The sequence below is a fragment of the Xenopus laevis genome, chromosome 4L (assembly GCF_017654675.1).
Source record: "Xenopus laevis strain J_2021 chromosome 4L, Xenopus_laevis_v10.1, whole genome shotgun sequence".
In the NCBI taxonomy this organism is placed as follows: Eukaryota; Metazoa; Chordata; class Amphibia; order Anura; family Pipidae; genus Xenopus; species Xenopus laevis.
Window position 1 is genome coordinate 22,502,665 of NC_054377.1, and position 13,806 is coordinate 22,516,470.

At 41.2% G+C, this 13,806-nt stretch overlaps 1 protein-coding gene across 2 annotated transcripts in view; it reads left to right on the forward strand.

The window, feature by feature from the left end:
• chid1.L (chitinase domain containing 1 L homeolog) overlaps window positions 1–13,200 on the forward strand; it is a 207,742-nt gene extending 194,542 nt beyond the window's left edge. The window contains exons 11-13 of one of the 2 annotated variants that reach the window (XM_018256826.2): window positions 9,720–9,800; window positions 11,208–11,250; window positions 12,591–13,190. In XM_018256826.2, coding sequence (XP_018112315.1) covers window positions 9,720–9,800; window positions 11,208–11,250; window positions 12,591–12,689 — 223 coding nt within the window. In that variant the 3' untranslated portion in view covers window positions 12,690–13,190. 2 annotated transcript variants of the gene reach the window in all.
• The last annotated feature ends 606 nt before the right edge of the window (window positions 13,201–13,806 follow it).

A 13,806-nucleotide genomic window follows, 5' to 3' on the forward strand; every position in this document is an offset into this window, starting at 1 on the left:
GCCTCTGGCCTGCTAATCCCTCTTTCCAAGGGTCGTACTAGGCTGGCAGGACACCAGGCACGCCGGCCGAGACTCGCTCCCTGCATGGAGCTACTGTTGTTGCTCCTGACCTCCCTCTCTGTCCCCAGACGTGGCCCCGGAAGAGAAAAGGTACAGGTGGAGAGGCCACAGGGGTGTTACAGCTAGGGTGGGGGCCAGGAGGGAATTTTGCGCCTAGGACTGGGGCCTGAGAGCACTATACAGCTAAGGAGGTGTGGGGGTCCTGGAGGCAGCGGCTCTGGCGGGACCTCGGCCCCCCAGTCCCTCTCTTTTCCCCTCCATCCTGCCCATCACTGCTTCAGCATAATTCTTTAACCACAGCCCTGTCACGTCATACCCCAGTTTGTATCCCCTCTCAGTGCCACCTCCTGCTCCTATGCCATTGGCCTCTAAGAATCCAATAAAACAGGTAACAACCCTAAGCTGGGAGCATACAGCAGACCCCACAACATCAGGATCACCATCTCCTATGGGCCTGTTGTATGCTAGCTACTCCACTCCCTAACGGATAATCACACTGGCAACTGGGCAGCACTTTGAAAATGAAAGATGTATAGGAAAAAAAATCTAAAATTTAGATCCACTTTGACTCTAATTTCTTCTTTCTAGAGTAAACAACAAATACAAGGGAACATTAAAATAATAATGGTGGCATATTAATGGAGCAGATATCCCAGTGGTGATCTAAGGCAGTTTGCACTTTGCCTTTATTTTGTATTCTTTCTTTTTTTTTTTCCTGCAGATTTCCAGTTTAGAATAAGAGATGATTGGAGTACAAAGAAATGTGATACAAATTTATGAAAAACAGAAAAATGCTAATCTCAAGATAAAACTTGTCTAAACTCAGAGAGAACTTTCAGTTTGCGCTAGAATTGAAACATAAATAGTTCAAAATAAGAGTTCTATGGAGAAGTTGCCTGTGAGCACTGTGTAGAAGCGCTGTGCCTTTAAGCCTATAGTTGGACAACTTCCAGTGTAGAATCCATGTTTCAGACAAGGGGGAGCCCCATTAAACCTGACAAGTTTATGGTGACTGTGCCGCGCTGATCTCATGCTTTTTATTGTACCACTTACCATATGAGTCACCGGCTTGCAGAGCAGCGAGGGGATCACAGAGCGAGTCAAGGTGCAGGTAATTAGAATTTGCAGGCAGATAAAGAGAGGATTAATTAAGCAATAATTCCAGAGACGCAAATGCCAAATCATGACTAATTGGTTTTGTTTGAGGGGGGGCAGGGGGATAGAAGAGGGTTTTTTGTCTCTCTAATATCAAGATGTGTCAACGATGAAATGACCCGGGACAGAGGGGCTCAGAGATACACTGGGGGCAAAAATCTGTTTAATCTGGAAGAAAGCCACAAATAATGGGGGCATTTCTCAGTCACTCTCTCTCTCGCTGATAATTAATACCTTCTATTTGTCCAGTTCTAATATATTCCGAATTACATTACAGTGGCTTACATACTCCATTGCATTGACTTTCTAAAGGAGCTTTAGGGTAGGACTACACGGACGAATTCTGAGCGATCCGCAAAAATGCAGGCGTCAAATCGGATGCAACGGAAATAAGGTAAGTGAATGCATTGTCACATGGCTGCGCGCTGCATCTGCCTCCGACAGACGTGCCGCATCGGATCAATGCTGCGACACCATCCGACAATGCCAATACTTACCGTATTTCTGTCGCACCTGATTTAAACCCAGCGTTTTTTTTTGCAGAGCGTTGGATCTCTCCAAAATAGTCCGTGTAGCTCTACCCTTAGGTGTGGGCCTCAACACAAAGATTGCATTTCCCATAGGCCCTTATCCTAAATAAAAGGGATAAATAGAGTTCATGTAGAGTTCATTTAATAAGGACAGGGCAGGATTGAAAAGGGGCAAAAACAGGTGCCATGTTTTTTACACCTTGGGCACTGCTTTGCACATTTCTGAATTTTCATAGGTCTGCAAGCTCCATGCCTTCCCCATATCAATACAGTGGTTTATAGTTGGTCATAAACAAGTATTTTATTTTATTCGATTTCTCTTCCTAGTTTCTCCTGTTATTTTTCTGGATCCCATGCCTTTTTCCATGGTTTTAAACTTCTCTGACTTCAAGCTGTTGTAACATATACATCTCAGTCATTAGAAGTGTTCATTGATGGCATCTGTATGCCACGTGTTTGCCATTCTTGCCCATGTATTTTTTTTAGCATGACTTGTGGACTGTGGGTCTAATTTCACTTTTATCAGGTAGAAAGCTGTACATGTGTTTGTATCTACCACTAAAGCATTTGTATAAGAAAAATCTGGGTTCACATTTATAAAGAAAGCTTGCTTTCATTTCTTCTCTTGGACCCTCTGGAATTTCCCTTTCTCTATGTTTATCATGAAGTGGGACACGGCTCAGAAGCCAGTAAAAATAAAGTGATAGGAGGATTGTTACCTCTGGCACTGAAAGAGTTCTGCAATCATCCCCGCTTCTTCCAATAATCATTGATTTTAATCCAAGATGAGATTTATTACTGTGGTCTGAAATGTTTGAAGAGATGACTTAATGAAGTGGAGATCAATGTTCTCGGCTTCTCAAATTAAATCAGCTCCGGCCCAAAGCTTTTACATTGTTTGAAGAGAACATGGCTGATTCTGTATGGATATTAAGTCGTATAATTATCCCGTGATTGGGTATTAGCATGAAATAGGTCACTTGATGTGGAAAAGCAGGCATGCAAACAAACTGCTGACTGCCAAGGACTAGCGATAAGGAGTCTTCTTTTCATTAAAGAGCAGCTATTCTTTTGTTTATGTTTATTTGTATTTCTCTAATGGAAATGTTTAGAGCTTAATATATGGATGTTTCTGTGTTTGCCCTAGCTTCTTCCATGGTGTTAATGATTATGCGTGTACCTTTGGCTGCCATAGTTCTTTTATTGTGTTATAATAAAGCATAGTTTGCTGTCCTTGAGGGTCATGGCCAGCAACAAATGTTTATCCACAGCCATAGTTATTGTTGGAACTGCTCCCTACTTTCGTCATAAAATGCCATAAAACAACAGTGTATGCACCTCTAATTGAACCCGATAGAACAATTTCACTTCAGAGGAATTTGTGGGTGCTGGTTGGTTAGTTCCTTTGATGCCAGACAGGTCAGCAATAGATTGGCGAGAAAAATATCAACCCTGTTGCATGCAGCGTTCTTTCCACTGCTCAAATAAAGTCAGCCCCCTCAAGCAATCAGGCTCCGCTCATCACCAGATAAATCAACCCTTAAAGGTTCATTAGCTGCTGTAATAACTTGAGATCCATAAGTCATGGAATGTATTAGTTCCTGTTACATTTGCTGATTTCATAATTACAGTAAAATATATTTCATATGGCAGCTCAACTCTAGCAGCCAATTAAGTGGGTTCAGGGGCTGCTGCTGTGGAATAGTTGTGTGTCTGCTGGCTCCTAATTGGACTTGTCATTTGAGATTATGATGAATCCTTTTGTTTGCCTTTTTTTTGTAGGATATTTAGACTAGTAATGGCATAGTTAGAGGACAAAAGTACATATAATGTCAATTATATACTTCCGTCCAGCTGCTTTGTTCTTCTTTATGCTTAGTTGTATGTTCCTGAGCAGTGCTTTGTCCGCCTACCTTCATCTCTTCCTTATATTTTATGGAAATGTTGAAGAAGATGTTGGAGAAAAGTATCTAGAAGAGTTAAGTCAAAAGTAATGGAACTCTTGAGTTTTTTTGAAAACATTTCACCACTCAGAACAGAAGAAGCCGCTTGGATGAGTGGTGACATGTTTTCAAGAAAACTCAGAGTCCAGTTGCTTTAGAATTAACTCTACTAGATACTGTATATCATGACCTGCATAAATGAGAATCTTCATAGACATGTTGAAGAAGAGGCTTCGTCTGGCCCATGGGCCTCCAGCTGGACAACCATGGACAAACTTTATTCATCCTGCTCAGCCTGATCATTCTTTTTACTTCTTAACGCTACTATAAAGCAATGTAGGAGAAGACCAAGGCTGCTTTCTATTCTGAGTTTGAAGTTAGACATAGTTTAAGTGGGTTAATAACTTCTAATGATGGCAATTTTAAGTGGACCATATTGAAAACAGTTGAATTTAAAAATATATGTATCACTCAGGGTAACATGACAGATACCCTCTTAGGCACTTCTAAAGGTGGACATACACGTGCAGATAAAGCTGCCAATATCGATCCATTAGACCAATTCGGCATCTTATCTGCCAGTGTATGGGGGCCTCCGACGAGTCTTCCAGATCAATATCTTGCCACGATATTGATTGGGAAGGTTTAATTTTTCCAGCGACCTGTTGCAGCCCATTGCTCCTCGTTGTAATCCGATAGTTCGGCCATAGGGCCGAATGTTTAATTTCCCCTTGATATAGCCCTGCTGTTGGTGGGCATATCGGGAAAAGATCCGCTCGTTTGACAATGTCTTCAGATGAGCGGATCTCTTTGTGTATGGCCATTTTAAGATTATCACACCTCTTCCATGGCACTTCACACTTTTTCCAATGCAAATCACAATAGTGATTCAACCTTTCCTAGTCCTTTAATGTATAAGAATTCAAACCAGGTTCTTACATGTCTGCTCTGGCTGTTTGCTCAGATAGAAAGTTAGAAATTATACTTAAAGCAAAAGATTAGCATTTGTGTGAAGCCTACCTCAGATTTCTCAGAGAACAAAGCTGTGCCTCTATATGAGGTTACTGTGGCTAAGACATGCTACAGCCTGATAATGCTGCCCCAATGGCCTCCGGGAAATGTAAACCTCTCAAATGCCGAAAGCTATGCGCCAAGTTAAATGCAAGATCAAATCTTCATGCCGTAGTTAATCCTTCACCATCTGCAGATATTCCAGAGAATTCACATTATATCTCCTTATCTTCTGGGGGAACTTTATCTAAAATGACTAAAGTGATTTGTATAAGTACCAACAGAAATCATTAGGAAGGGTTGGAATTCCAGAGGGCATGATTTTACCCCATCCACAATGGTGTCAGGTGCCACATATGGAAAGTAAAATAAAAACAACATAAAAATGAACTTTGTTCTTAATCAGTATTGAAATAAAAGAAAATAATGTCTTTAATTGAATAATTTTGACTGATCTACAGTACTTTTCCAACACCACTCCTGCCTTTCTCCACTAGCAGCCATGGGTAGGGGCAAATATTCTCCCCAATCTCTGGTTCATCTGAATGTTACCTTAGGCACCATACCTGAGGGGCAATGAACTGGTCCTCAGTGGAAGATCCTAGCAGAGTATATGTATCTATGGTATCCTCTAGGGCAGTGATCCCTAACTAATGGCTCATGAGCAACATGTGCTCTCTGACCCCTTGGATGTTGCTTCCAATGGCCTCAAAGCAGGTGCGTATTTTTGAATTCTTGGTTCAGAGGCACGTTTTGGTTGTATAAAAACCAGGTGTACTGCCAAACAGAACCTCCTGTAGGCTGTCAGTCAACATAGGGGCTACCAATAGCCACTGACATCCCATATTTTGGATGATTATGTTGCTCTCCAACTTTTTTTGCATTTAAATGGGGCTCAAAGGCAAAAAAGGTTGGGGACCCTTGCTCTAGGGTGAGGAGCACATAAGCAATGTGAGGAAGTTCTCCACATTTAATGGATGCTTGGAACTCACTTTCAGCAGAAGAAGAGGATGATAAGTGAGAGTTTTTGTTGTGCCAGTGAGTTGCAGCATTTATGCTGGTGTTCAGGAGATGGCAGACACCCAGTATATTGTGTTCAGTGGCTTGATGAGATATAATTGTAGAAAGACAGTACTGTTTATAAATCTTTCCTGACCCAGGTCTGTCTCCTTGTTGGTTCTGACATATCTAGTTGTCAGTAACATGCATATCCCATTGCTTAGCCTTACCGAACATTAATGGAGATAGGAGGGCACAAGCTGTTTCTCAAAATGACTGGGGGGATGAAGTGTCTCTCTTCTCTTTTTAATTCACCTAGAGGAAAGATATGAAGTCTAAACCAAGACCCTGTTTACTATCGTATTGTCATCTCTATGTGATTTTGCGCAAGATACTTTTCTTTCTTGCTTCAACAAGCTCTATAATTTAACTGTAATCTCTATTTTGGCACTCGTCAAAGCTGAAAAAATATTCATACGGGGCTGTGCAATATGACTTGTGCAATAAGAACCAATATTATGTTCCTATTTCATTAAAAGTGTCCGTGACTGCGTCAGATCACCACTCTGGTCAGGGCCCGCTGCCCAAGTCCCAATCTCTTTGCACAGAAACATATTATTTGTTACGCTTTTTATAAAAGGCAGAATTGAAATTGAATGAAACCTTTCTCCCCTCCCTTCCGCGGATCCTGCAAAGCCAATTTCACTTTCATTTGGAGCTTATATGTGCTTCTCAATTTGATATAGGAGGAAAATCTTTCTCCGGCAAAAAGAGGCTTGTTTTCATTCTGCCGGCAAAATCCCCATTTATTGCAAGGTTTAAACTTCTCTCCCTGTAACTATTAATATTATTTTATTGCCCGCAATCTCATCAGAATTTCAAAAGGCCCCACAGAAATTTTTTTCCGAAAGAATATTTCTGTGTGTGATGAAAAGAATCAATTTGGCTTCATCCTGGTGGGGTCCCATGCAGCACTTGTTTGACAGAATACGGAACGCAATTATAGATGTGGCCCCTTTCGACTCGTGGTATTTGCTCACAAAACCCTGAAAAGGTCAAAATCATAAGCCTCTAGCAATTTGTATCCAAATGTGGTGGCATTTGTCTTATTTAGCAGTTGCACGGTGATTGATTATGTTCTCATTTGAACTTCCCAGTGTGAATAACCAATCCCAGTGCATGAGAGTTCTATGGCTTCAGGGGTTGCTGTTTCAGATGAAGAAATACCAGCTTGGGACCCTCCCAGCTTCTGTTGAACTCCAGGCAACGTGAAACAAACAGTATGTAGCCCACTGTGGGAGTCTTGGTGCTCAACTGTACAGGTTGCCACCACCTTATGGGCTCAACATTAATGAAAAACAGTAGGGATGCACCGAATCAGGATTCGGTTTGGGATTCAGCCAGGATTTGGCCTTTTTCAGCAGGATTCGGATTCGGCCGAATCGTTCTGCCTGGCTGAAACGAATACAAATCCTAATTTGCATATGCAAATTAGGGACGGGGAGGGAAATTCAATGACTTTTTGTCACAAAACAAGGAAGTAAAAAATGTTTTCCCTTTCCCACCCCATGCATATGCAAATTAGGGTTCAGATTCAGTTCGGTATTCGGCCAAATCTTTCGCGAAGGATTCGGGGGTTCAGCCGAATCCAAAATAGTGGATTCAGTGCATCCCTAAAAAACAGTAGCACTACTTATTTAGGCTAAAGAGGGTCTCATAACTTTTTTTTTTTGTCAGAGTAAAACATAAGGCTGTGAGGCCGCACCTTGGGTTTTTTTTTAACTGATGGAGAAGTGCTGGCACACCTGGACTGGATTCTGGCAAATGCCAGAGGGGCTGCTGTTGGATGCTATTGAAAGCCACTATTTAATGGCTCTGTGGAGGGGCTGTTTGGGCCTCTGGGAACTTGGAATTCCTATTTTGAATCTCAGTCCAGATTTTAATGCCGCTGTTTACTCAGGGCCGGATTTATACAGAGGGCTTCCCTAGGCCGGGCCACTCGATGTCTCCTTTTCCCCCTTCCGGCCTCCTATCTCGTAGGGTCCAGAGCACAGGGATTGGTGTACAGGATATTTAAAGAGCTAGCAAATCTCCCATATATCCCCAGTGTTTCTGAACCCATTCCGATGCAGCTAGGCGGCATGCCACACCTAACATTCTGCTGCCCTCGGCCTGGGCCTTTGTGGCCTTTCAACAAATTCAGGTCTGTATTTACTTTTATATTTTTTAAGCACTGAACTCCAAACCAAAGCATTCGGCCAATCTTTTATGGTATGCCCACGGGCCTAAGGTAACAGATACTATGGGACTTGTTATACAGAATGTTCGGGGAGTGGGGTTTTCCAGATAATGGATCTTTCTATAATTTGCATCTCCATACTTTGTCTACTAGAAAATCATGTAAACATTAGATAAACCCAATAGGCTGGTTTTGCTGGAAATCTGGATTATTTGGATAAAAATGGGAGTTATCTTTTTCGTAATTGAGATCTTTCTGGATAACAGATTTCCAGATAACAGATCCTATACCTGTAATGCATGCCATGCCATCATCCACCCAACAATTTATCAGTACGAATATGTCCAGCTTTCACTGGAGGGCTAAAGACAAACAATTGCATATTTTTATGTTTAGGAATCTCAGAAATTGGGTTATACGGTACATTTTATCATTTGCGACATTCAAGAACTGTGTATAGACCTATTTTTTTTTTTCAATGACATTTAGAGAAAGGCTCCTTTCTAGTACAGGGAGACTAATGCAAACACACAAAAAAACAACCGTCTCCCAAGGGAAATGTCAGGGGCGCACTGCCTTATAAATTAAATTAGGTGGTGACCCTTTTATTATCGAAGTGAAAAGTCACCTTCTTTATAGCATCTTCTAACACGACTAGACTTGTTAAATGGTTGTCAAACACTGTATATTGCTGCACAAAGTCTAAAGGCAGCCATTAATTTGTCAGGATATACTCAGCATATTGTGCCGTCTGTATAGGGGAAGAGACCTAGAAGATTTAGTGGTGGCACTATTTCCATATAATACAACCAGCTCAATGTTTCAGTTGCAATTTGTCTGAAGACAGGCGAATTAAGACATTGTAGCTGCATCTCATGGGGGTTACACTTGGTCTGTACCCATTCCAAATATGCCATTTCCATATAACAGATCCTATACCTGTAATAAGAACCTACTTCCATCTGGAAACATGTAGCTCACTGTGAATAGTATAAAATGTACAGATTAGGCAGTTATTCATGGATTTGTCCAGAGTATTTCTTAACCATAGCTCCCCAGATGTCTCTAACATGCTTTTGCCATCCTTGATAATATGTTCCAGGATTTTGGGAGGTGCAGTCCATCAACATTTAGGGAACCAAGGTAAAAAACAGGGGTCTAGGGGAGTCCTATATTGTAACACTGCCCACTTATACAGATCAAGGATTACCATTTCTGCATCCATTACGTTTGGCCTATACTGTACATTAGGAAACAAGGAGACGGGCAATTTCTTCTCTTTGACTGGAAAGCCAACATTTCACTGGAAAGGGAATTAAAGCCAAGTGGTACAACAATACAAAAGGGTTTGGCGTCCTCTGTGACTTTTGTGTTATATGTAAATCCTTCATTTGTATTATTATTAGTCAATATGAGCAGTGATACAGTGTAATGCAGTGATCATTGTATGATGTCTAGCCCTCATACTTATCCTTATGTTCTTTTCTTGCACCTCCACATATGTTGTTGATTTCCCTTTTCTTCACCCACCACTTTCTCAGTTCCATCTCCTGCCTACCTCCTTCCATCACTAATATAAGCCCTCATTCCCTTCTTGAATGTCCTTCCCTCACCCCCTATATTGACCTTTATCTCCAGTCCATTAGCCCACAGCAAAACTTTCTCTTTGTTCATGAATCTGGAAACAAACCATCATCACTGTTATAAATATTTGCCAACAGATAATGTTATGTTCACTGCATTCAGTTTCCTTATCTTATCTACCCCTCTTCTAATCCGCAGATACGTTGAGATCCTGAAGGAGCACAAGCCAAAGCTTCTGTGGGACCAGCAAATAGCTGAACATTACCTGGAATATAAAAAGTCAGTATCTTTATATATTATGTTAGGTTTAGCTGTGGACATCTTGTATGTCAGGGCTGGAGTAAAGGCTTTGGCCAGATTATAAATATGAGAATGGCCAAGGCTTGACTAGCTAGTTAAGGTTAGGGTACACGCTCAGATTCTAGGGGATTAGTCACCCGGGTGACAAATCTCCTCTTTTTCCAGGTGACTAATCTCCCTGAACTGCCTCCCGCTGGCTAGAATGTAAATCGTCAGCGGGATGGCACTTGAATCGCTTTGTTTTCGTAAGTCGCCCAAAGTTTCCTTGTGCGGCACCTTCAGGCAAATTCGGAAAACTAATCGCTCCAAGTGCCACCCCACCGGAGATTTAGATTGTAGCCGGCGGGAGGCAGTTTCGGTGGAGATTAGTAGCCCCGAAGGAGAGGAGATTTGTCGCCAGGCGGCTAATCTCCCGAATCTGAGCGTGTGCCCTGACCCTTAAGGTGGCCATAGACGCACAAATATTATTGTACGAAACTAATTTTCGGACAATATTTAGTGAGTGTATGGCGAGAGATGAGCCAACGAGAATTGCCAGAAGACCTGGATATCGGTCGGCTCATGATTGGGCTAGCCAGAACATTTTGATTGGGCGCCTTTGAACATCGGCCATTGTTTTTGCTGGATCATCAGATACAAGTAGAATTCTATTGTTTCTACCTGTCTATCTGACGATTTAGCTCTACACGTGTGAAATTAACAATCTTTCCTGGAAAGATCTTTTCCAGGAAAGATCGTAATCGTAACGTCTTTGGCCACCTTTAATGAAGCCTGGAAATAATATAGTATCTGCCAAAATAAAGAAAAGGCCAGAGACTGGAAATTTTTATTGATACTTTGAACCCTCATATTTGATATTTGTAATGCATTTCATCTACAGAGCCTAGCTGATGTCTTTCCCTACAAATGTAATGCCAGCAGGACCTTAGTCAGCGTCCCATATAAAACCTGATCACATGTCACCTCTTTCGCCACTCTCAGCCAATGGGGATCACCATGACCCTAAGCATGCTGGAGTGTTAACTGCTTATTTATCACTTTATCTAGGTGGCAGTCCCTGCTTTTGTTAGACTTCATTTCCACAGTGTTTCCTTTATTTTGCCAGTTTTCTGTATCATACTTAGAGTCTCCACGCGTATAAAAGGAAAAGGAATCACACTTGGTTGAATTGAACTGTTATAGCTATTTTCTGTATTTACAGTCTGTATTCCATGTTGTGAAAATGAGAGCACACAGCGGGTCAAATGATTCTAATCTTTTTAATTAGGGACTTTCTCTGTTGAGTTACATTGACTGGGCTTAAGCAATCCTAACATAAAGGAAGAGGAATTATGCCTAGGCTCTTAATGTTTTGTTTTGAGGTTTTTTTTTTTCATTATTTTTCAGGAACAAAGGTGGGAAACATGCTGTCTTTTACCCAACACTTAAGGTGAGTTAATATCAGGAAAGCATTCAAGTACTGTAGTCAAAGGAACAGGTTTCCTTCCAATTGACTTTCAGTATGATGTCAATAAGGATACTTTAAAACAATCTATAACTTCTATTTATTGATTTTAGCCTATTTTTAGTTATTGAATTGTTTATTCTTCAAACTTTACGGGAGCAACCAATCAATGTTTGGCATTGCAGACTGAAAAATGAGTAGGATGGGGTCCGAATGGAATACAAGTGATGGAAAAATACTTAAAATAATAAAAATCTTGCCTCTTTATTAATCCACTGGCAACCAAATACTATTGTAATAAGGCTGGAGAGAGACAGAATACAAAGGCAAAAAGCTCTAAAACCCACACAAATGAATGAGGCCATTAGCAAATTGTCTCTGAAGATCAATGTCTGCATTATTCCTAATTCGTTTTAAGGTGAACTGCCCCTTTAACTCTTTTGTTAACTGTGATTGTGTGAAAAGGGGAAGATAGTATTACTAGCATGTGATTAGAAGCTTAGTCTTTGCCTTATTAGGGCCCTAAGGGCAGAGACACACAATCATATTCAGGGAGATTAGTCGCCCGGCGACAAATCTCCTCTTCTTCGGGGCGACTAATCTTCCCGAACTGCCTTCCAGCCAGCTAGAATGTAAATTGTCGGCGGGATGGCACTCGGAAAGCTTCTTTTTCTTGCCTTGTGAGGCAACTTCGGGCGACTTTGGAAAACGAAGCGAACCGGGCGACTAATCTCCCCAAATCTGTCCTTGTGTCTCTGCCCTAAAGGTATTCAATATGGCAGATAGCCAACCCCTCTTCTTACTGAATATAATTCCCACCAGCCAGTATGCTAAGGATGAAAGAAGTGATAGGTTGGAGCCGCACAGAAAGTGTATTAAGTGGAAATCAATATGATTTTATTTTCATAATAATAGTAGTATTGCATTAATTTTTGGCCCCTGAAAGTAACAAACAATGATATAGCATGTTCACTGTGTGCCATATTGATGTTGACATTACACCATCAAGCACTCAGACCAAATCTTGAATATGTGTTTGTGCAGATGACCCATTAATATCGATAAAAGCTAATGCTGCCCGGGGGTACTTGTAAATATATATATATATATATGCATCTATCACTGCTGACATAACCAGAAAGTGACCAGCATGGACCATTGTCCATGAGGCTCATCTTCAGGCTCTTTTCTAGCGGGTGGTATTCCTCAAACAGCCGGAGAATGAGTTCAGGTCCCTGCCCTAGAACATATGTTTTTTGATATGTTGGCATAATGGATTCTAATGCATTTATCTTCTTTCTTGTACAACCCTCTTTTCCAACAAGTCTATACAAGTACGCCTGGATCTTGCAGAAGAACTGGGCACGGGAATAGCCATCTGGGAGCTGGGCCAAGGCTTGGACTATTTCTACGACCTTCTATGATTCCAAAAACGAGCTTTATCTACCAGGGCATCGGTGTTCAGCATTTGTCTGGAAATCATGTGACAGAAAGGACCTTTAAATCTTTTGGGTAAACGATGCCAACCTCCAGAGTAACACTGATATGTGTTGCTGCCTTCTTTGGCATTCAAGGAGTTAGTATGGGCAAGGGAACTAGTGGTCGGACCTTGATTAATGGGTATAATTTGTTTGAGTCTGAAGAAGTAACCATGTTTTCATTTGATTTTTATTCCGCAGCAAATTGGGTGGACTGTTTTTTTTCATAAACCTGATATATTATTTTGCCTATGCGTGACCAGCAAGCAATAACTCTATATCTATGTTGTGAATTTTCTGCCGGAATTAGGTTCCTGTCCATACCAAATGCCTTAGAACCTGACTCTAACCTCAGATCTTGTGGTCCTAGCACTGGAGAATTTGAATGAGCTCCTTTCTAATCTGAAATTCACGATCTTTCCGAAGGTTCATTAAAAATTAAACACATTTCTCGATATATTATGTCTTTGACCTAACCTGACCAGTCTCTAAATGCTTTGCCATGTTATGCTTTAGAGGGAGCCTACGTGAAATCCAAGCTTCCAGCCCAACCAGAAAACTGATACTGCAAGAAAGAAAGTAATAGACCTGGTATTATTAATGGGGGTGACTTTTTGACTGAGATGTGTAGAGCCTGGTAGCTGTGCAAGAGAAGCCATTATTTTGTGCCGCTGACAGTTCCTATTTCAGATTACATTAGTACTGTGCCGAGGCAACATCTGCCAAATGGGATATTCACAGAAAATGGACGATGCTCCCTTCGGCCAGACATGGAATGTGACAATGTGTCTTGCACTCTATTTTATTTACTCAGGAACAAGACCATTTTCACTCTACAGAGGCATTATTAGCTATTGGGGTAACTTAGCATTTATAAATATTTAATTTGCCGTATATGCATTGACATTCCAAAGCAATATTACTACTGCATTAGCCAGTGCCTAATATCATAGCGCAGACATGCTATAGAATTATTCAGGATGAAGATATTAAGCAGTCTATGGCTATTTATTGCAGGGGGTGCCTTCTGTTCTCAAAGCAGGTTGTGATGAGTTGTTTTGTG